This window comes from Staurois parvus, unplaced genomic scaffold (assembly GCF_062004578.1).
Source record: "Staurois parvus isolate SC_StPar_1 unplaced genomic scaffold, SC_StPar_1.0 ptg000420l, whole genome shotgun sequence".
In the NCBI taxonomy this organism is placed as follows: domain Eukaryota; kingdom Metazoa; phylum Chordata; class Amphibia; order Anura; family Ranidae; genus Staurois; species Staurois parvus.
In genome coordinates, this window is record NW_028318216.1 from 4,178,219 (window position 1) to 4,202,939 (window position 24,721).

The window sequence follows — 24,721 nt, forward strand, 5'->3', positions numbered from 1 at the left end:
TTGAGTGGTATATCTGAAAAGGTGGCATTTGTAATGGATCAACTATCCTGCCATGTGTATAATATTTATGTAATTGACATCCATACACAGTTTTTACCCTTCTAATGGCTGTTGTTTATAAATATATCTGGCTCTATAAACTTAGCTGTTACTAAACCCACAATAGTAAAATCAGTGTGTATATGCAGTAAAGCATGCTTGTTATGCTCACTGTTGAACCTAAAGGGTTAATCATCTGTATTGTGTAAAAATGCTGTTTAATCCTGACTTCTATGATCTTTCCCTTCTTCCAGTACCCCCCCTCTTATCTCCTAAAAAGACATATCATGTGGAGACACTCTGCACATGCTCAGTTTGGTGTGTATTACCAGAGAGGTTTTATTATTCTCGGGAGAGTGCATGTGATCAGCACAGGGCCAATCAGCAGTGTCCAGACAGAGGTCAGGGGTTCTGCCTCCTCCTAGAGCAGAAAGAGAACTCTTCCTACAAGCTTTAATTACTGCTCTGCTGAACACTATTTAGCAGTTTATATTTACTAAAATAATTGCATTTCCATGTTCTGTGTACTGTGGGAGACCAGATACAGTGAATACAGGGTTTAGTAACATTTTAAGTTATCATATGCATAGTAGCATTTCTTCTACAACCTTTTGTGCCTACAGTGCCTTCTGTAGCAGGTACTAGATAAAGCATGTTGGTCATTTTTTGGTTTGTTTGTTCTCGGGTTCTTTTCAAGGGCAGATCCATGGACACACTGGGACTGATATGAAGGAGTAACATATACAGAGCAATAAATATTTAAAGTGATTGTAAGCCCTTACATATACCCAGTGAAGTGACTGGCCTCAGGCGATACACAGTGATGAAACAAATCCTGTGTATTTTTCCCTTCTACTCTTTGCAGTAAATAAAACATTTCATTATACTATTAAGGAATGTAGTTTTACTTTACACAACTGACACCCATATGTTTCATATAAATGCTTTATTTGTAGTAAAAAAGTACAGAAATTAGTTTTTAATTGATATGCATTATGTGATGTAGAAACTTTACGTATGTTGGGGGGGGGGGAGGGGTGTTTAAAAGCAGAAGCTGATGCCTCCAATGGTGATGACACTGTTTGTATCGCATTCGTAATACTCATCCACTGAAAAAAAGGTAAAGCAGAAGAAATGTTAGTGCTCTAGTTATAACAGGAACACAGTATTATGTTAAAATAGGTTACTTATTATCTTCCTTGGAAGACAAATAGTATTATTATTATTATTATTATACAGGATTTATATAGCGCCAACAGTTTGCTCAGTGCTTTACAATATAACGGGAGACAATACAGCAACAATACAGTTCAATACAAAAGGGTTAGGATGGCCCTGCTCCTTGGAGCTTACAATCTAAGAGACCATAATGATTCCCACCTTTCCTCAAAGGTTGTTGCTGGTGTAGTACTGTAGAAACATCATTATCACTAACAAAGCTTTGAAGTTAAATCTTTATAGTTTGAAAATGCAATGGAAAATGTTGACTAGAGTGAAGGTGGGTACACACAGATCAAAATTCAGCTGGTTCAGGGACCAGCAACATTTTGATGTGTGTGTAGCCCTCCCTGTTCAACAGAAGCAGACCATTAGCTCGTGACCTGCTGATAACCTTCTTCAATTAGTGGCTTGCAGCCAATTGCCTGCAGCACTGATCACTGAATTCTGACAGTGGAGACTCCTTGCTGTCAGAATAGAATGTCCTGGCGGGGGGTGAGATGGATGCAGGAGTTGTCAACTTTTTTTTTTATTCAGCCTGCTGTCTGAATGAAAAAAATGAGCCTTCTGGCCCTATCTTTAAGGTTTTTTCACAGTAGGACAAGTCTGCTTAATCCTATTCGCACTCCTCAAAACAGATTTCACGATTATGAAAATGCTAAAGTTAAATCCACCAACATAGTCTTACAGTTTCTTACATTTTTACATTCATGTGATAATATTTCTACCATTGATTAACCAGGTTAGCACAGCTTTCCCACCCATTGTGAAGGCGCCACACTCTCTCTGATGGTTTTATAGTTTATACCAGGGTTTCTCAACCAGGGTTCCTTGGAACCCTAGAGTTCCTCCAAAGGTTGCTAGGGGTTCCTTGAGCAATGAGCAATATCTGCCTCTCAGATAGCTTCCCGCTGATACCATTGATATTTTTAGCTAACTATAAGGGGGTAATTATTCTCAATGAACACAAGTGTAAGGAACATTCTTCCCACTGACCATCACAGAAATGTATCATGAGCTGTAGATACAGTAATTTGTAGCAGGGGACCAAAAAGTCATTTCAAGGGTTCCTCTGTGTTGAAAAGGTTGAGAAAGGCTGGTTTATACAATATCATATAATGAAGAACAGAACAGGGGGAGTAGGAACACCTCAGGGTATTCATGAAATCTATGTCAGGGAGAACACACCCCTGAAGTCCCCAGGAGATGCACTGTAAGAAGCCAGACCTTTAGGAACAATATATATCAGAATATTAGGCAGACCAGTCTTTTTAAATTGTATGCAGCATTCTTGGCTTGGTCTAACAGTTGTGGTAAGAGACACCCTATGCTTAATAATTATAATTATTGTTTGCTATTGAACACTAAAGTTGAGTTTAATCTTTTTCTTTTGTACTTGTGGTGATGCCCTGAAACAAATTTGTAGTAGTCCCTCCAACGTTCAGGTTTTTATTAGCTAATAGGTCCAGTTATCTATTATGATGATTATTTTTGTTTTACCCACTGTTATTATCAGCAAACAAGAACTGAAAGTAACGGTCAAATGTTTGAAAATAACAAGTGCTATAGAACATAAAACATACATTATAGCCTGATGAGTTAAGCCTATAGTCTTCCAATTGTTCTAGTCTGTTTTTCCCTTATGTGTTTGCATAACATGTGCAGAATAATATATTCCATTATATCTGTATGTATTCATTTATATTCATCATTATACAAATATTTTTTTAATGGGGCAGCATGAAGGTACATCTATCCAGTAATGAAATGTTTTAATTTTAAATATTAAAAAGAGACATTAGGAATTGATGGATGGACAGCAGAGATAGATAGATAGATAGATAGATAGATAGATAGATAGATAGATAGATAGATAGATAGATAGATAGATAGATGGTGTTTCTGTATGTTGTTCCTACCTTGGATTGGTTCGGTAGTGTATGTTGGAATTCCTTGGCACAGGGCTTCTACATGCACACCATATATGCCAATGTTGGCAATGGGAACTGGATGCTTAAGGGAATATTTGAAGAGGCTTGAAGGGGCATTGACCTGGTTATGGAAACAATTTAAATAAGCACTTTATAAGCATTAATTTCAAAAACATTATATATTTAAGCAAATGTACTATAAATTGTCACCTTCTTGCCTGGTTTTGACTCATCTGAATATACATGTAAAGCAGCTTTATTTAACTGCAGCGATTCACACAATGCATGACTCAGGATGTCCTAGATTCCTGAATGAGGTATTATACTCACGTGGACCAAAAAATTAACTGTCACTGATTATCCTTTCATTACTATAAAATCATTCTGTCTTCACGTTGGATCTGGAATTCTTACATAAATCAAGATACCAAATCTGGGATGAAGTTACTGTTAAATTTCATTCCTATAGTATCCTTTAAGCTGCAAATCATCCATGTACATTTTGGAAGCTTCTCATGTATTAAAGTGGAGCCATGCACAAAAGTTATTTAAAATGATGACACATCTTGCTGAGATGGATACATAAAGTGTAATAAAATGGTTAAAACACTGTTTTCCTGGAGAGGTTTCAGGTTCCAGCTAGGACTGTTCATATAATCTAAAGCCTAGAAATTTGGTCATGTGATCCTTGATGAAAGGCAAAATCAGTCTTTAGATCATCTGATCCTCTAGAATATATAACTGAATAGCTAGGGTTTAGGTCATACAATCGGAAGTGTATGACCATACAATTAGAAGCGCATGACCTTCCATGAAAGGTACATAATTAATCCCTTCTGTTACTCTCTATTTATCCAGGCCAGTCTGACTTGTAAAATTTTTTCAGTTAAAATTTCAGTATAGGTCCATTTTAGCATTTATTGCCAATTTCAGTGAGGTATTTAGGATATGGAGTGTTATGTTTCTTACCGGGCTTTGTTGGTATGTTGTTCTAATGACTTCCAGACTGGGGAACTTGGTGTTATCCATCTTACTCACTACGCATACTTTCTTCCCAAAGAGCCTTGTTGCAACAACACCCTTTTATTTAAAAAAATAAAGATAAAACATTTTTTTTGTTTTGTACGAGTGGGTCAAAATATTGAAAAATATTTTACTACAACAGTCACAGATAACAATGAACTTCAAAATGGAATAAAATCAGTCAGCTTATAGATCAATCAATCAACCAACCAATCAACCAGTCAATCAAACCAACCTAACAAATACTTACTAGTTTCTTATTCTGATATTTTGTCTTTGCTGAACCTTTGCTAAAACATTTCCCCTGCGTTGGATTTGTCTACTTATTTTAGATAACTGGATAATGACTGTTAGTATGCATGCTATTGTAGAACCACTAAATGATGTTGCCACTGAACCCATGCGATAAAGAATGAAGATGGAATTGCAGACGTCAAAATCGCTTTAAAGGATCATGATTCAAGAACTGTATAATACTCTGAAGATTCAACTTCTACTCACAAATATTTAGGTCAGTTAAAAAAATTTGCACTTTCTTGATTTGTGAATACATTCACTCACTGCAAAAGGGTGCTACTGATGGTAGGCAGTTAAAAGCTTGATGTCAGCCAAAGCGTTTTGCAGTTTTGGATAGCGTGAACATTTAGGTTTGTCTACTTATTTCAGATAACTGGATAATGACGGTTAGTATGCATGCTATTGTAGAACCACTAAATGGTGTTGCCATTGAAGCCATGCAATGAAGAATGAAGATGGAATTGCAGATGTCAAAATTGATTGAAGACATTATCATGACAGTAGGACTGTCTTTAAGGTTCTGAAGTACTTTACCTTGGAGAAAAGATATATGAGGGGAATTTACTAAGACTGGAGCAGACAGAATCTAGGGCATAGTAACCTCCTAGCCTCAGCATGTTTAGTTAAGCTGAACATAGTAAATTCCCTCTTTGTATTTGAATGTCGGAGTTGAATAGAGAGATGAGAGTTTGGATTACTTCCCAGACAGATCACACTCAGGTTGATGTCCAGCCGATTTTCCTGGCATCTCATAAATCAAAGGTTATTAGCGGATATCTCACCTGTGCATAGTCACAGACGGAATCCCAGGAGTTCCAGCCATTTAGATTGTTGATGTTGGCTACCTTGTCCTGGTTGTTAATGTTCACAGTCTGATGCACATTGCCACCATCATTCCCCGAATTATTCACATCTACATTCTGTGGGAGAATGTTACAAGTTTACATAAAATTAATTAGAGAATCAAATCAAAACATGTGAAATGGCCTAAACAGGCACTGCCTAGGGTTAGCCAGCGGGATTTTCATGGCTGATGCTGTGCAACCAGATTAAACAACTGTTTTTACTATTTATAAATACCCAGAATTAATGCTTTTACATCTACTCTGCGGGGTTATGAATCACATGAAAACATAATAAAAATGCTGGTATTTCAGAGGTCAAAATGTTGATATTTTTCTTGGGCTAATTTAAAATTTCTTGAATCTTTGAAATTTGTACTCCCAGGCTTACTGATGACTGAACCAGAAGAATTGCTGATTATAAAGTGCTAAGTTATAATTTGCTTCCTCACTATTCTGTATGATATGCGGAGAACCATGTTGTTCAGGATTTTAAACGATCATGATTCAGGAACTGTATAATACTCGGAAGATTCAGCTTCTGCTCACAAATATTTGGGTACGTTAAACAAGATTGCACTTTGCTGATTTGTGAATACATTCACTCACTGCAAAGGGCGCTACTGATGGTAGACAGTTAAAAGCTTGACGTCAGCCAAAGCTTTTTGCAGTTTTGGATAGCGTGAACTTTTAGGTTTTTGTAGTTGTATGCAATCCCACTACGTAAATTATCCCTCACTTCCTGTACCACAACACTAGGTTAATAAATGAGGGAAGCAAAAACAGATCAGGCCACTTTAGAATAACCTGGTTCCATTGGTTACAATTTCAGTTTTCCTCTGAATGTGTTACAGCCTTACAATAGGGAACTAGATCAGTAGCACTCTGTACTGCTTACCTACTAAAGTGTAAGCACATATGTAATTCATCGTTGGATTTTCCTTGCCGTCACTTACCGTCACTCCTTTCACATAGGTGGCCAGGGGGCGGTAAAAACAGGCAGTTGATCCACAATATTTCCAACCCCCAACCACCCACCTTCAGGCAGTCATGGTGATGCTTGGAGCAGCACGCATTTCCATGGTTGCATTTGGCGATAAAAAAACCCCCTGCTAACCTTCTTTCATGGCTTTCTGAAAAGGCATCCATCATTAATTGTTTTTTGGGGGCAGTAAGTATTATGGCTAATGTGAAAGGAGCCTTACATTTCCTTTCCCCTTCTCAACCCCTCCCTTCCCCACCTTTGTTCCCTTCGTACCATATCCAACTTCCCTCATGCTCCCTTTATACCCTCTTTTTTCTCCTTTCCTTCCTTTTCCCCTTCTGTCTTCTATTCAATCCTACTCACTCCTTTTTCAAATAATTATGAATATAAACATCACCTCTCCAATTTGTTTTGAATTAAAAGAATACGTTTTTGCTCCTCAACATATACCCTGATGTTTATTATTTAGACTTGCATCACATATATGCATTTTTTTGTTTGATGCTTTCTCCAGTGCTTTTTGCAGTTTGCTTTGCGGTTTTCTACCGTTTTTACTGCATTTTTCAATTTGTTCAGCCTTTCTTTTCTGTTAAGAAGGATTTTTTTTTTGTTGCTGGGCAGAATAAAAATGCGAAACGTGGCAAGAACGCGGGAAAAACACACTACCGTGCATTTCAGCAGCTTCCCCGTTGAACTCTATTGTAGCAAAAATGCTGCTTTTTACTTTTAAAAAGTCCCTGACCCTTTCCAAAAACACAGCAGCTCAAAAAGGCAGAGATGTGAACATGTTCCATAGAGAACCATGTTAAATGGACTGTAGTGCGTTTCTGCAAAAAGCACTAAAAAACTAATTGGTGTGAATGGAGCCTTTAATAAAACTTTACATGCTTATCTGACTACTAGAATTAGAATGTGCATATATTAATAAGCCATGATTTATTGTAACACCTTCTTTTCATGCATACTATATACCATTGTAATCGCAATGTATATTGCAGAAAATAATTAAAGAATTAAAAATAAATAAATATGGAGAGAATGAGTTTTACTGGGACAGTAAGGCACCAGCAGCAGAAAAAACACTATCAGAGGTCCACGACTTTCCCCGCATTATTCAATGTGTGTAATAAATTTTGATTGAGCATATACAGTATATTTGGTATTTACACTTTTCATATGTATGAAGCACCAGCACAGAAATAGTAATACCTAAAAACAAAGAGTTTTGTTTATACTGGAGAGCAGATACCTGGATGGACTTTTGTATTTTTTCAGTCAGACTAACTATGTAACTATACCACTATACACTAGACACTCCAGAATTAGCTCCATGCCGTAGTCTGCACTATTATGGACCTGCAGTGTCACACAAAACTCTCTCTAGATCACACCACAGAGAGAAGTCCATGATGAGAGGATAAGAGGCCAATTACACGACTTTGATAGGTTATGTGACTAGACGCTCCTCTTTTTTTCTATTCATTGTTATGAATAACACTCTACTTGCTTCAGAATCCCAAAGCAGGTGAGGACTAATGCACATTTGTAAAGCACACTTTTGTAGAGGCTGATTTAAGGTTGCTGTAAACTGGGGGGGGGGCTTACGTATCTTCCAGCTAAACCTTTATCCAGCCACTAACCTTATTCCTTATCCTATCCCCTACACCTAATCCTTATCTTGGACCAAGCCATAATCTCATGTTCTTACCTTTAACCCTAATGGTACAACAACAATACTGCAAGTGCTGATAACACTTTTGCCCAAAATATTTTCAACCTTAAAGCAAGCCATGCTAAAACATGCTAACCATAAAAAAGGTATTTGACAAAATACGTTCACCCTGTATGGTGGATCTGCACCATGGTGGTTCGATATTTATCATTGCTGAATATCAATATTTGGGTCTATAGCCTGAACAATAGTACCTGGTTTAAAAATTAAGAAAGGAATAAAACTGATGACTGTTACAAGGAATCTTATTTTCTCTTACATCATTAGCAAGCAGAGTTCCAAGGAGAGCAGCAAAGATGACCTGAAACATAAAGATAAAAATGTCACGTGTTATTTTATATAAAGAAATGACAACCTGTATTTTGTAAATAGTCACTGTTGGCTTATGCAGTATTAATGATTCAATAGTTTCTAAAAAAAAAAAAAAAAAAAAAAAAAAAAAAAAGGTGAAATCTGTGTTAACACAGTTCGCTTTGTGAAAATCCTGTATTACTCGATATCCCAACTCCTCTTCCGCCAAGGTTGCAGCTTTGGTCTTGTGGTGTCACATGCTGTCGGAAGTATTCTCTAGTAGGATTTCTCAGTATTTGAGAAAGTAGCAGGTCCGTGAACACACACATTACCTTTGAAATAGCACAAACCTCTGCTGAGAAAAATACTTAGGCTGCCATGGCTGACCTTTCTTTCTCTCTGATCATGCCGATCCTATTGACCTGGAAAATGTGTGCCAATAAGGGAACCAGCTCATTCTGAAAGGGGTCAGTAGTGGTCGCCTATATATATTGCACCTTAACAGTTTGTTAAATTTTTATCTATTGCAGCCATGACCCCCTATTCGGCACAGTGGCTGAAAAAGTTGAGTTGGGTATAGACCGCATTTTATAATGTTCTGTAAGTCTTTAATTATACATTTAATATACATGTGTGGCAAAATGTAGCTGTACTTACCAAGGTTTTCATTTTGTCTGCTCTTCAAAGCAAATGGGCTAAGAAAGAAATAGAAGGTACAGACCCTCTCTCTATCTCCTTTATATAGTCTAGAAAGAACAAACATGCCAATTTCCAAATTTGACCTTGGACTCTATCCATTTCTTGAAGAAAGAGGTTCAATGGGGCTTTTATCTTATTAAACAGAGATAAGAAATTTCCTGTAGAAAATATACGTATAATCACCTCTTTGTATTTAGTGCCCACATTATGCAACATATTGTAATATAGTGACGTGTTGGCAAATGTATCCTAAAACTCATTGACCAACAAAGAATGGTCAGACTAATACCTTACCTTTAGAGGGAATTTGTCATTTTATAATATATTTTTTCAATGCTTTATACAAAATGACAGTTAATCTACGGGGAATATGTATCAATTCTGGGGGACAACAAGGCACTACAAAACAGGAGCAATGAGACAGATTCATGATAATATTGCGGCTCGATTAATAAATTCCTTCATTAATCTACTCTAAAGTAGCACTGTGACAGAATAACACCAGCACCTGACCAATTCTTAATTGTGCTTCTGTTTGGAGTAAAAATTTAAAAAGAAAAAAGCAAAACCAGCGCTCAGGTCTATAAGCATCCCAGGAACACGGTAACAGTCTGTCGCTGAGGTGCAGCCCTCTAAAGTTCGGGGAATCTTAATACTACTGGAAGAAAGCAAAAAAGGGCGCACTCTGCTTGTGCATTACCATCATAAAAAAAATTTATTGAAAATGACAAAAGTATATACTCACAAACCAAGAATCATGTAAACAAGCTCTGAGGAAGGGAGATAGTCTCCCAAAACGCGTTAGAGTTTTCCCTGTTGCAAGACCACCATTTGCTGGGACTGTCACATTGGTTCCTTGTTTGTTTACATGACTCTTGGTTTGTGAGTATATACTTTTGTCATTTTCAGTAAATCCTTTTTTATCACGGTAATGCACGAGGAGAATGCACTTTTTTTGCTTTGTACCTTAAGTAAAAATCTGTCTAATCTCCAGTGGTAATTTTGTTGAAAAACTCTATTGGCTGCCTCTAAAGCAGGCCATAGATACTATGATTTTCATAGTATCTATGAAAAATTTACAAAAATCGCTCTATTCCCCCATCAACACAGTCAGTGTTGATGGGGGAATGTGTTCTTCAACTGGGGAGCCCTCCCTGCCAGCAATGATCACTGCTAGCGTCTATAGCTGCCAACAGTAACAGATACAAAAAATCCAACAGGATGGTTGTAATGAAGTCGATCTAGCCTGCCCATAGATGAATTGAATCTTTGCTAGTCCCTGCTAAACCAGCCAAGATTTGATTCATCCGTAGCTAGCTTAAGATTGCAGGTGTAGGGGTCGCAAAAAAAATATAATTTACAGTAGATGTGTTCCTTTTCATGGCTTGCAATTGGTGAATCTCTAGCCCATTTATACCCGGGATCATCTGCCAAGGACAACAGGGACACAGGGCTGCAGTAAGGGGAGTAATGGGCAAAAAGTACTTTGGACTATATTTATACCACATTCGGTATTCACTGGATATTTATGGTCCAGTCACATGCACAAATGTTCACCTGTTGTGTTTGACAACCAGTTAAATAGGCTCTAAAGGTGTTTGTTTATTTAAATAACAAACCTTTCATACTTACCTGCTCTGTGTAATAGTATTGCACAAAGCAGCCTGATTCTTCTCTTCTCGAGTCTCCCGTCAGCTCTCCTGGACCCCCCCCCTTCCCTGCTAAGTGCCCCTGAAGGAAGCCACTTGCTATGGAGGTTCTCATTCCCGAGCTATCTCTGTGTTTCCATTGGCACACAAATGTGACTCCCCCCCCTCCTGTTCTCTCCTCACTGGCTGTATTTGACAGCAGCAAGAGCCATTGGCTACTTGTTTGTCCAGAGGGGAAAAAGAGAGCACAACCCTAGATTGAGATCGGGCTCAGGTAAGTATTTAGGGGGCTGAGAGGGGCTACATCCAGAAAGTTTTTTACCGTAATGTTTAGAATGCATTAAGATAAAAAAAAACATCTGCCTTATAACACATTGAAGTTTAGTGTACACAGCAATGGAATCCCTAGGGGGGTGCAGGGGTGCGGGCCGCACCGGGTGACACCATCACAGGGGGTGCAGGAGCAGAATGCCGGCACAATGACAGCTGCTCCCACCCCAGTGTAGCTGTAAAATGAGTATCCCCTGAAGCAACTGCGCATGTGTCGATTTCAAGACGAAGAAGCAGATCGTCAGCTTTGTGCTAAAGTCGGAGATCGGCTTCTTCGGCCTGAACCCGGCACATGCGCAGTTGCTTCAGGGGATACATCTCTTCAAGGGATACTCATTTTACAGCTACACCGGCACCGCTCCTTCCTCTCTGGAGGGGTGACACCACATGTTACCGCACCGGGTGACACCAACCCTAGGGACGCCTCTGGTACACGGGCATTGTTGAATTGCACTATAAGATAGTGTTTGCCCTGCTATGCTTTGCATTTCTATCAATGCAGCAGGTCCTATTAGAAATGCTTTTGCATTGTAGGCAAAGAAGGTCAAATGTAGCCTTTTGCTCTTTGAAAACATGTAAAAGCAATGTCTAGTATGCATAAGACCTTATGGTAATTAGAGTAACAGCTTTTAATTCAGCTGGTTAATTTGATCAATGGATCTCTCCATATTGTTATTATTATAATACAAGATTTATGTAGAGCCAATAGTTGCGCAGTGCTTTAGAACATGAGAGCAGACAGTACAATTATAACACAATTCAATACAATATGAATCAAAGGGTTCTATTCGTTAGAGCTTACAATCTAAAAGGGAGGGTCAAGTGATACAAAGGGTAATAACTGTAGGGGATAAGCTGATGGAGAAAATAAAAATACAGTTGTTAGGTAGAGGCACGATAGGCTTCTCTAAAGAGAACAGTCCATAGAGCCAAAACATTTTTATACACTGCAAGAATGTAATGGTGATCAGGAAGATTTACAGCAGCCAGCAGGTGACATACTGTCCAACACACCCAGAACTGCTGGATAGCAGAGGCGCAGTAGTTTTTTGTACGAGGGAAGATTTAACACTCTGCCTACTGGAAAGGTGATTATCAAGCCTCTTCATCTACAAGGTGCTGCTGTTGTACTTTTTACTATGGCAACAGGGGTGCTTTAAAGCAATCAGCAATCTGACCATCTTGGAACCCCTGCTTGTGATGCAAGAAAGCTAATCCAAGACAAACTCACTGCAGGCTTAATGAAATACACTCCCAGTAAATCTGTGAGGTGCTCTCATGATTATGGTTGCTGTGGAATATAGAGGACTTCGAATAAAGTAATGTAGCATTTACCCCTTTAGAAGTTGCTTGGTATGAAAGGCTCTATGGTCTTTGCCACAACTCTGTGAACTGCTTCATCTTCATCCCCTCTTACACACCTGGTTAGATAGTGGGATGCTGCAAACACCTATTATACCCTATATAACACCTATATTATCAAAAGGTAAAATAGATGGCAATGCAAAACAATCAATGAACAGATAGAAAAGCCCATTTGAATGTAATACACTAACTGATATGAATACTAGGCTATAATATAGCAGTTACCCCATGCCCCAATGATGCTAAACCAAGCTAATCTGGTATATACAGTATTCTAAGTAATCTAAGTTAGCATTCAGGCTTTAGCACAATGGTGATGTTTTATGGAGAGTACTAGTATCTCACTGACTAGTTCACTTAAAGTGTATATTTGGTAAAAATGTAAAGCCATGTATTGTATTTCAATTTTTTCCTAGCGTACATCTATTAATCTTAGCTATCTTGAAGTTTATAAACTTACTTTGTAAAGATCCTACACATTTACTTCCTTGAAATCTGTAACATGTTTCACTATGCCCTGTGAGCAGACACTGCTGTGTCACAGAAATCACAGAGCCTGCCTTCTGAACTACAGAAGTGCTGAGAGGAGGAGTTTCAGGAGGTAGAATAAGTACAAGAATCATTCTGTTCAGGCAGCAAGGTACCATAGGTTACGGAGTTCTTAGAAATCAAAAGAAAACAGTGCCTCCACCAGCATGCAGTACAGACAAATAGGCCATTTACAGATGTAGTAGACCATTCAATTATAAATGGTCAGAAGCATTTGAGATCAATAGCTGCTTAAAGACATCCAGTAGTATTATCTCTGCCTCAACTGAAACCATCAGCATTACCATCAGAAAGACAAAACGTACAAAACATAGTGAAGTACGTAATACTGTGCCTTTATTTAAAAAAAAATATGTTAAGCACTTACATCACATACATTCATAAGCACATTGTTAAAATCGTGTAATCCAGTAAAACAGGCAAATCGTATCACGCAGGCACATGTGCATGACGATGTCATGTTGATGTCCCCCCCCCCTCTCATTTCATCAGAAAATGACATTGTTGGGGACTGGCTATGTTTAAGATTTTATTTTTATTTGGTATCACAAATTGAGGGGTGGCAGCTTTGGTCTCAATTTTTTTTCGATAACCTCAGCCTTGATTATTTATCATTTCTGAGAAGATTTGTGCTAGATGGGATGTAAACAATGGAGGAAGCCATGGCCCTGGAGCAGCGTTAAAGGAGATCTATAGTCACAACATACACTTTCATTTTATAACACTACCATTGTAATAACAATACAAACAATAGTTATATTTGACAATCTAGTATACACTTACTTGAAAATCTCCTTTCATGTTGTGAGTTCTGCCTGTCTACTGGCCATCTCTTCCACCAATTTCCTGCATTCCCTGCATGCTTTGCAGCTTCTCCTCTGCTGTTTACTGTCAAGTTCTGAGGACTACATATCCCATGGTACCTTGCTGCCTGAAAGCAGTGATTATTGTACTGACTCTGTCTCCTGAATTTTAGAGTGTGGTTTGAGAGAACACTTTCCTTTGGCTTACTAGTTAGCAGTCCTGCTTTGCAGCACTGGGGTCCTTGGATTGATTTCCAGCCATATGTATGGAACTTGCATTTTCCTCTCTGTGGTTGCGTGGGTTTCATCTGGGCACTCTGGTTTTCATCCTCACGCCAAAGACATACTAGCAGGTTAATTGGCTCCTAGTTTGTCTGTGTATGTATGCATGTGGAATCTTTAATTGTAAGCTCCTTGAGTTCAGGGACTGCTGAGAACAAACAGTATGTAAAGTGCTACATTAAATTCAATGTCTATATTAAATTAATCACATTCTCACTGACTTTTAGCTTTAGGCACTGTTGAACAATTCATCCTCAAAGTTCACAGCAAAAGCACTGTTGACTCAACAGCTCTGCTACTCCTCCCAGGAATCCTGCTCTGTGTTTGCAGTACAGATTAGAAGGCTTCTCAGTCACTGTCATGTGAGGGAGTATGAGAAGATCAACTATGGAGAGGATGATTGTATTATAGTAAGTATTTCAAATGTGAACTTAAAGCTACTATTTTATGTTACACCCATATTTACAAGGTATAAAGAAAACCACCTCCTAAACCTAGTCATCCCCCTAAACTTAATTATGGAGTGCTTTTTGTTTCAGAATTCTGTGCTTTTTAAAAAAAAAATGTCTGGATATAACCACCGGCACAGCTGCATCACTCATGCCTGCCATTGTTTAAAAACTTTTAATACAATTATGGCATATGGGACTTGTAGAGAGTATGCTGAAAATCCCTACTACCTCACTAATCTGCAGTTCAGTTTCTTGTCCCTCAGCTAGGTCTGCACCCCTGTGAGATGGGGAAACAGCTCTCATTGTTTGAACACTGTTTGTGTGGAGTAAATTAAATGTTTTGACTGACATTCTGCAGTTTAGCCACAAGATTTTACTGTTTTTCTAACAGTGTTAGGGATCTGGGTATGACCAGAAATGTGTGGGAACACAGGTGTAGTCAGGGCTGGAGAGGTGGAATGGTCAGGCAGGCAGTTTGGTAGTGTTAAGCACCGTCTGTAGCACCCCACAGCACGGGGTTCCTCAGGGCACGGAGTCTAAGTCCCAATCTGCTTATTCACCAGGGCCCCTGATGGTGGGGATGAACTTGGAGCAGACTGAGACCAGGTCACGACCCCTGAGTACGTCCGGCAATGGTAGAGAGTGTCGTCAGAGGTGTGCGGGGAAAGGAGCCTGACGTGAAGAGGCTGGCAGACCTGGTAACAGGGACAGATCTGTGCAGGATGGATGGATGGATGGATCGTCTGGGTAGCATAAGGCGTAAAGCGAAATAAAAATGAGAAGCGCACAAACCTTGCGCATTACCTCAGTAAACAGAAGTTTATTAAAAAAAAAGAAAGGTACTCACAAACAGCGAATAAAATCAGGCATGTAAGTCCTCACAGGGACTTCAGAGATAGAGGGCCAGCGCGAGTCCCATCGTGGGGGTAAGCACTCAGTTCAGCTGACGCGTTTCGAAGGCCAGACCTTCTTCATCAGAGCAGCTCTGATGAAGAAGGTCTGGCCTTCGAAACGCGTCAGGTGAACTGAGTGCTTACCCCCACGATGGGACTCGCGCTGGCCCTCTATCTCTGAAGTCCCTGTGAGGACTTACATGCCTGATTTTATTCGCTGTTTGTGAGTACCTTTCTTTTTTTTAATAAACTTCTGTTTACTGAGGTAATGCGCAAGGTTTGTGCGCTTCTCGTTTTTATTTCGCTTTGCAGTGTTGGTCGGGCTTCACCAGCCTTGTTTGGAGCTGCACAACCTTTGAAGCACTGGTGGTCGCTGTTTTTCCAGTTTTGGTTTCATCTATCTGCCACCTGCCTGGGTCCTAGAGCGCAGAAGAATTCATGTTTGGTCTATAGCGTAAGGCGTAGTCAGGCAGGCCAGGTCAGCAATGTGCGGGCAGCGAGGTACCGGAGGAGCAGGCAGAGAATGGTCAGGGTCACAAGCCGGGTTCAGTAACTCACGGGCAGCGCGGTACAGAGGATCAGGCAGAAGGATGGTCAGGCAAGCCAGGGGTTAAACAGGAGATGTTCAACAGGGTCAGGAACAATGCAGAGGTCAGCAACAGAAGATTCACAGGATACCAGGTACAGGGGCTCATGGGAAACAAACACCAAGGCACTGATTGCAGGCCTGGTCCTGTTTAAATAGACCTCCTGCAATCAGCCTCAGGTGATGGCTTGATTGCAGGAGTGAGATCCTGGCTGCTGAAAGCACCCTCTGGTAGGAGCTGGTTCTGCAGCTCACAGAGCAAGTGAGCCACAGCACCACCAGTGGTGAGTCCATTCCTGACACACAGCCTCAGACTGCATAGATATTTGTATATTCATGAAGAGGTGGGGTTTTCACACAGAGTGGAGAGAGAACAGGAAGGAGAGAGAGAAGCCATGTTTTGGAGTATGGTGAATAAGGGGCCCTGTTAGCTGAGAATCTGATGACATCCAGGTGTGAAAGCATCCCTCAGTAACCAGAGCTGCAGCTAAGTGAAGTTGATTGTGTCCAAGACCCTGATCCTGTTCAGAGAAAGGAAGATTGCTGCCAGGAATGCTGATGAGAGCAGAGAAACTAAGCAGCAACTAAACTGCGATACCGCATGCTTGTTGGAGAGACATTTGTTCTGTTCAGAGTCACCAGTGGATGAAAAGCAGACCCAGGTTGGTAAGATCGTGCACGCACCTCATTTCAGTGTTGGCGCCTTGAGACTGAGTCAGGCCACAAGTGTAATTACTGATCATTGGAAGGACTCCATAACTTAAAGTGACATTTCACATTGGAGAGCTGATAAAATCCCACAAACTCAAGCCAGACTGGCTTTTTGCTCAGAAGGAACACTCTGGCACGTGCTACAGGACCAGTTATGGGAGGGGGAATACTGTAGATTTGTGTAAGATTGTAAGCTGTTGTGCTGCACCGCAGGCTAGCCCATACCGTACACCCATACACTGATTCTTGCTCTTTTAGGGTAATAACGGGGAAGGTGTGGCAGCTTAGTTGTGCCCACCAGTAGGTAAATTACTTCACTTTCTACCTTCATCCATCAGAAGGCGCCTGTCAAGGTCCTACCTGTCCTCCGGGCTTGTGCTACTCTATGTGCCGGCATCCATCTTAGGTGTCTGCAAAGCATTGTGGGATCCTTTATGCTTTCAGCCCTCTGCGGCTCCTCCCAGGAGGTGGCGGCTTATCACATTTAAGTCTGCTGTTTGTAGCAGTCCATTGCATTTGTGTCCTGTCTGTTGCACAGCAGCAAGCTCCTGTTCAGTTCACTCATTGCTCTCCTGGATACCGACTCGGCTTTGGCAAAGACTCCTCCTGGCTTCTGACCCCGGCTCTGGCGACCATTCCTCCTGGCTTCTGACCCCGGCTCTGGCGACCATTCTTCCTGGCTTCTGACCCCGGCTTTGGCTACAATTCCCGCTGGTTTTTGACTTGATTATCCTGGAAGACGACTTTGGCAGGAGAACTTCTGTCCTACCAAGTCATCCGCTGTGGCTGTCAGACTTGCATAGACTCTTGCCTTGTTTCTGTGTAAATAAACCTACCTTTAATCGCACCTGCGTGTGCGTCTGGCTCCTCGCTCCCTGACACTACACAAATGCGATGAACCCTGATGGTGCAGGTACGCCCTCACTCCCTATGTTGGTTGCCAGACTTGATCAGCAGGATCTCTTGTTTGATCAGTTCGCTCAAGCGTTGCAGACGCCGCTTGCACGCACAGCGCACCTTGCTCCTGGTGCAATTAGGCCGGTTGTCACTCCTGTGGTCGCTCCCGCTACTGCTCCGGTTGTTGCGCCTACCTCTGCATCTGCTGCTGCACCTGCGGTGCCCAGAGGTATGACTGGTTCAGCCCCCCTTCCACAGCGCTTTGGGGGTGAGCCAAGTCAGTGTTGGGGTTTCCTTAACCAAGTGGGCATATATTCTGAGTTGATACCCCACGCTTTTCCTACTGAGAGGTCAAAGGTGGGCTTCCTAATCTCGCTGCTCTCGGACAAGGCCTTGGCCTGGGCAAATCCCTTATGGGAGAACAATAAACCTGTGATTCACGAGTTTGCCGGTTTTGTTGCCTCCTTCCGTAGGGTATTCGATGTGCCTGCTCGCTCCTCCGCTGCTGCCAAGCTGCTCATGTCCATGCATCAGGGTTCACGGACCGTTGCCGAGTACGCCATAGAATTTCGTACCCTGGCGGCAGAGGTGGGTTGGAACAATGAGGCTCTGGTAGCTGCTTTCTCTCATGGTCTCTCAGAGGCGTTGAAGGACGAGATTGCAGCCAAAGAACTGCCTGTGGAGCTCGAAGCACTCATTTCCTTCCTAATCCTGATTGACACCAGGCTCAGGGAGAGGCCTTCACTTAAGGAGCATCTGCGGAGGCCTCCTAACCGATTGGCGCCTACATTTTCTGTCCCACCCGTTCCTCCCTCTCCTACCACGCCTCCTGGGGATGGCTTGTCTGGCGGTGAGCCCATACAGCTGGGGTTTGCTCGCCTTTCCGAGGGGGAGTGGGCCTCTCGGCGTCGGGAGGGTCGCTGCCTTTACTGTGGTCTCGGTGGGCATTTTCGGCAGTCCTGTCCGGTCCGTCCGGGAAACGCTCGCACCTGAGATCCTGTCGGAGGCAGATCTTGGGTGGAGTTTCCTCGTCCCCGGTGTCCCGCAAAGATAAACCGCTAATCACCATTGTCCTCTCTTGGGCGTAAGGCTCGGTGACGGCTCAGGCGTTGGTAGACTCTGGTGCTGGCGGGTTGTTTATGGACAGCTCGTTTGCTGCCCAGTACTCCATTTCTCTGCAGGCTCGAGTTACTCCATTGGTTCTCGAGGCGATAGATGGCAGGCCCCTGCAACCGCCGCAGGTTACCCACGAGACCCTGCCAGTTGAAGTAGCTATTGGGGCTGTTCACAGGGAGTTGGCCTGTTTCCAGGTAATTTCTTCTCCGCACTACTCCGTGGTTTTGAGATATCCCTGGCTTCAGAAGCACAATCCGACCTTTAATTGGTGGTCGGCCGAGATTCTCTCGTGGTCTCCACAGTGTGGGGCCAGTTGCATCCGTGGACCTGTTAAGGTGTTGTGTGCCTCCTTGGACTCTGTGTTACTCACTGACTATGGGGAGTACCTGGATGTGTTTGACAAGGTGCAAGCCGGTGCTCTGCCTCCTCATCGTCCATACGATTGTGCCATAGCCTTGCAACCCGGTGCAACTCCTCCTCGTGGCAGGGTGTATCCTCTTTTGGTTGCAGAGAATCAGGCCATGGAGGAGTACATTGCGGATGCGCTTTCCTGGGGGCACATTCACAAGTCTACTTCTCCAGCAGGAGCTGGCTTTTTCTTCGTGAAAAAGAAGGGCGGAGAATTGAGGCCTTGCATTGATTATAGGGGTCTCAATCGAATCACAATTAAGAATGCTTACCCAATTCCGTTGATTACCGAGTTGTTCGACCGCCTCAAGGGAGCAACGGTCTTTACTAAACTCGACCTTAGGGCTGTGTATAACCTCGTACAGATCAAGGAGGGCGATGAGTGGAAGACCGCGTTCAACACCAGAACGGGCCACTATGAATCCCTGGTTATGCCCTTCGGGTTGTGTAACGTGCCCACGGTCTTTCAGGAGTTCATTAATGATGTCTTTCATGACTTGTTGCAGCAGTGCGTGGTGGTTTACTTGGACGACATCCTGGTTTACTCTGCGTCTATGGAGTCTCATATCCAGGATGTCAAGCGGGTGAGAACGAGCTTTTCTGTAAGCTCAAGAAGTGTAAATTTCACCGATCCCAGGTTGCCTTTTTGGGCTACATCATTTCCGCTGTGGGATTTTCCATGGACCCTCAGAAGGTTTCGGCGGTTCTGCAGTGGCCTCGTCCCAGTGGTCTTCGGTCCATTCAACGCTTTTTGGGATTCGCCAACTATTTTTGGAAGTTTATCAGGAACTTCTCTATGCTGGCCAAGCCTCTCTCAGATCTGACCAAGAAGGGCAGTAATCCCCACGAGTGGTTATCCAAGGCCATCTTAGCTTTTTGAAGCTCTGAAATCCGCCTTCGCTTCGGCTCCGATATTGTCTTATCCCAATCCTGGGTTGCCCTTTGTCCTCGAGGTTGATGCACCTGAGATGGGAGTAGGCGCCCTCCTGTCTCAGCGTCGGTCGCCCGATGGACCCCTACTTCCCTATGGGTTCTACTCCAGGAAGCTTTCCTCCGCAGAATGCAACTACCAGATTGGAGACAGGGAGTTGTTGGCCATTATTCAGGCTCTCAAGGAATGGAGGCACCTGATCGAGGGTTCCGGTACTCATTCTTACTGACCACAAGAACCTGACGTATCTCTCGGAGGCTAAGAGGTTGACACCCCGTCAGGCCAGATGGGCTCTGTTCTTGTCACGTTTTAACTATGTGGTCTCCTATTTGCCTGGCTCCACGAATGTCAGGGCTGATGCCTTGTCGCAGCAATACTCTGAGCTGTCCAGGGAGGACTCTGAGCCGACCTCGGTCATACCTCCGGATCAGATCCTGGCTGCCATTCCCACCAGCCTGACTTCTCCCCTTGGGGAGCAGATTTTGGCAGCTCAAACTGATGCTCCCTCTGAGAGACCGGCTGGCAGATGTTTCGTACCTGAGGGATTGCGCACCCGCCTGCTGCATACCTACCATAATTCCAAGACTGCTGGTCATCCGGGGAGGAACCAGTTGTCCTGGGTTGTTTCTTGTCTATTCTGGTGGCCATCTCTCCGTTCCGATATTGCCTAATATGTAGCGGCATGTTCTGTCTGTGCCCAGAATAAATCTCCTTGGCATCTTCCATTGGGCCTTCTGCAACCCATTCCCAATGGGGAGCGTCCCTGGTCACACCTAGACATGGATTTTATTGTGGACCTCCCTGCGTCTCAAGGCCATATGGTCATTCTTATGGTCATTGATCGTTTCTCCAAGATGTACCATTGTGTTCCGTTCAAGAAATTGCCGACTGCGCAAGAACTGGCTACGGTTTTTGCCAGGGAGATCTTTTGCTTGCTTGGGTTGCCTAAGGTGATTGTCTCAGACCGTGGGAGCCAGTTTGTGTCCAGGTTCTGGCGCGCCTTCTGCTCCCCGTTGGGTATCAAGCTCTTCTTCTCTTTGGTCTACCACCCACAGTCCAATGGGTCTGCGTAGCGTTCCAACCAGGCCCTGGAACAATTCCTTCGCTGCTATATCTCAGACCATCAAGACAATTGAGTCGACCTCCTGCCATGGGCAGAGTTTGCGAGGAACTCGGCTGTCAACTCCTCCTCCGGGATGTCTCCCTTCATGGCCAACTATGGGTTCCAACCCGCTGTATTGCCTGAGTTGTTCTAGCCACAGGACATTCCGGCTGTGGATAACCATCTTGCTGCCTTGCGTTCTTCGTGGGGGCAGATCCAGAGGTCCTTGAAGGACTCAGCACAGCGCCAGAAGCTCCAGGCTGATTGTAGACGGTTGCCCGCTCCTTCATACCAGGTCGGAGATCGGGTGTGGTTGTCCACTTGTAACCTCAATCTTCGGGTGCCTGCACCAAAACTGGCCCCCCGTTTTGTTGGTCCTTTCCGCATCCTCCGCAGGGTGAACCCGGTTGCCTATGCCCTTGCCCTTTCCTCCTAGGATGCATATCTCCAATGTCTTCCACGTATCCCTGTTGAAGCCTCTGGTCTGCAATCGCTTTACTGCCTCACTGCCTTGGCCCTGTCCTATCTGGGTTCACAGTCATGAGGAGTATGAGGTGAACCGCATCCTGGACTCTCGGTTGGTCCGCGGTCGGGTGAAGTTCCTGGACAATTAGCGTGGTTATGGTCCCGAGGAGCGTTCCTGGGTTCCTTCCACGGATGTTCATGCTCCTGCCCTCCTCCGCGTTTTTCACGCCCGCTTTCCCCAGAAGCCTTATAATGAGCCGCGGAGGGGGAGGGGCCCTTGAGGAGGAGGTACTGTCAAGGTCCTACCTTTCCTCAGGGCTTGTGCTGCTCCATGTGCTGGCATCCATCTTAGGTGTCTGCAAAGAATTGTGGGATCCTTTATGCTTTCAGCCCTCTGCGGCTCCTCCCAGGAGGTGGTGGCTTATCACATTTAAGTCTGCTGTTTGTAGCTGTCCATTGCATTTGTGTCCTGTCTGTTGCACAGCTGCAAGCTCCTGTTCAGTTCACTCATTGCTCCTGGATACTGACTTGGCTTTGGCAAAGACTCCTCCTGGCTTCTGACCCCGAATGGCGACCATTCCTCCTGGCTTCTGACCCCGGCTCTGGCGACCATTCTTCCTGGCTTCTGACCCCGGCTTTGGCTACGATTCCCGCTGGTTCTCTACTTTATTATCCTGGAAGACGACCTCGGCAGGAGAACTTCTGTCCTACCAAGTCATCTGCTGTTGCTGTCGGACTTGCATAGACTCTTGCCTTGTTTCTGTGTAAATAAACCTACCTTTAATTGCACCTCCTTGTGTGTCTGGCTCCTCGCTCCCTGACAGCGCCGTGCTGTGCAGGACAAGGGTCTCAGCCTTTGGGCTGGGTGTATGTAAATTTATTGTATGTTTCCAGCATTTGTGGTTGTGTTTATTTGCCACATCTAAGTAAAATTCTGTTGTGGCAAAAGCTGGTGTTGGGATTGCTTTCCTCGTTCGTGACTTCACTGTATCCTGGGAGCCCACCCCGATACACAGCTTACAACTGTACAGGCCTGAGGCTGGGTGCAATACTTTGCAGGCTTTAATGCAAAAAAGTAGTAAATGCACATTGATCATAAGCTCAATGTTGCTGCATTAGCTGTGTTTTTGCAACAGGTGGACTTATCCATTAAGACTGAATTGCTTCACAAGGCCTGCAACTACAGAGGCCAGTAAGAACTCATTTTAAAGCTCAGTCACTGCTTGTTAACAATATGTAAATAATTGAATGCCCCTGGACAGGCCAGAAATCCATGTGAAAGTGCACATGCCAACTGAGAAATAAATTAAGTAGATTGCATTTATAGAAATAGATGTTATTACTATTTAATTAATAAATCACATTAGTAGGGTTGAATGAATTCATTCTGAAGAGAGATTCTATATTAGGTTCAAGAGGTAATTTATTACACCCCCCCCCCCCAATACTTTACTGTAATCATGGAATATAAGTACAGTACAAATGCATTGTTTTTATTGCATAAAAAGAGTCATGGGGATTGATTTCCTAAAACTGGAGAGTGCAAAATCTAGTGCAGCTGTGCATGGTAGCCAATCAGCTCCTGATTTCAGCTTGTTCAATTAAGCATTTACAAAGTAAACTGGAAACTGATTGGTTTCTATGCAGAACTGCACCAGATTTTGTACTCTCCAGTTTTAGTAAATCAACCCCATAGTATACAAATTTTGAAAATGGCACAGCGAATACAAACAGGTCGACATAGATTCCTGTGCATAGATATCATCAGCACTGAGAAAACAAAGTACAAATGTAAGGATCCAGTAGAAATACTTACAGTGAGCAACATAACAAATCTTTAATGGATACAGCAGGCTCAATCAAGAACAAGGGTACACCCAGTGACTAGGTGGTTAAACATGAACAAACAACATAGTACAATGCTGACAAAGGTCATCCGTGTTCTTTTTTTATAATAGCCTGACCAAAATGGGCAAGGACACATTGTCATTACAGTTTTGCCAATAATATTTCAAATGGGCATAACTTTGCCCTCCTTGCACAAACACAAACACATACGATTTCTGAATGTGATGTGGCTTTTGTACATGGATTAAACTGTTAAATATGTATATACAAATGACTCAAACAATTTAGATGATATAACCACTTTGGGTATCAGATATAATAGCCCGGATCATGGAAACCTCAGTTAGACTATCCGTTAGTGAGTGTGGTAATTTTGCTTCCCTTTCTTACCTGGGATCCTTAACTATGAATAATGAGGAAAATAGACATTTTTATAGCTGCTCCTAGAGGCAACTGGTGTTTTTTTTAAACTCCCCTGCATGTTTGCCTAAAGTTATGGCCAAAAAAATTGGCATGCCTGCATTTCTGTCAAATAATGCACCACTTCCCCATAAAATTGTTGCAATTACAAATGTTTAGGCATTCACGTTTTTTTGGGGGGTATTTTTATTGGTATGACACAAAATAGTGGAGAAACAAAAAGCCAAATCTGACACATTCCACATAAAACCCCAAAAATGGACCAGACAAAATTATTGGCACCTACTCAAAATTGTAAGAAATAATTGCATTCCAAGTTTGTGATGCTCCTGTAATTTGAAATGAACTCAACTGTATCAATTAACCGGTGCTGCCAATATAGAAATCACACCAGCAACCAGTTAAAATGGAAAAAAATTGACAACCTTTCTGGTGTGTGTCTCTATATGCCACATGGAGCATGGAGAAGAGAAAGAGGAGAGAAAGAGAATTGTCTGTGGATTTGAGAACAAAAATTGTTGAAAATCATGGACAATTCCAAGGTTACAAGTTCATCTCCAGAGATCTCCAGTGAACAAAAGAGAATAATTGATCAAGGATTGCAACTAAGGATTGTTCAAATGGTGAATAAAGAATCTCGATCAATTTCCAGATGAATTCAAGCTGACCTCCAAGGTACAACTGTGTCAGCTCGCACTATACGTCGCCATCTGAAAGAAAAAGGACGCTATGGTAGGAGCACAGTAGGAGGCTTTAAGGTCATCCCAGGGAGACTCTGAACATGCTAGTGCAGGGGTAGGCAACCTTTGAGAGGTGGAGAGCTACCTGAACAACATGAAAGAGATCAAAGAGCACCA

At 42.8% G+C, this 24,721-nt stretch overlaps 1 protein-coding gene across 1 annotated transcript; it reads right to left on the bottom strand.

Moving 5' to 3' along the window:
- Positions 1 to 968: 968 nt before the first annotated feature.
- LOC149454718 (gastrokine-1-like) lies at positions 969 to 9,058 on the bottom strand. The gene is made up of 6 exons (XM_089687161.1): positions 9,016 to 9,058; positions 8,327 to 8,368; positions 5,291 to 5,428; positions 4,158 to 4,268; positions 3,177 to 3,309; positions 969 to 1,148 (listed from the first exon to the last, which is right to left on the bottom strand). Exons 1-6 carry the CDS (start codon positions 9,025 to 9,027, stop codon positions 1,081 to 1,083), a joined length of 504 nt encoding a protein of 167 aa, XP_089543287.1. The 5' UTR covers positions 9,028 to 9,058; the 3' UTR covers positions 969 to 1,080.
- Between the last annotated feature and the right edge of the window lie 15,663 nt (positions 9,059 to 24,721).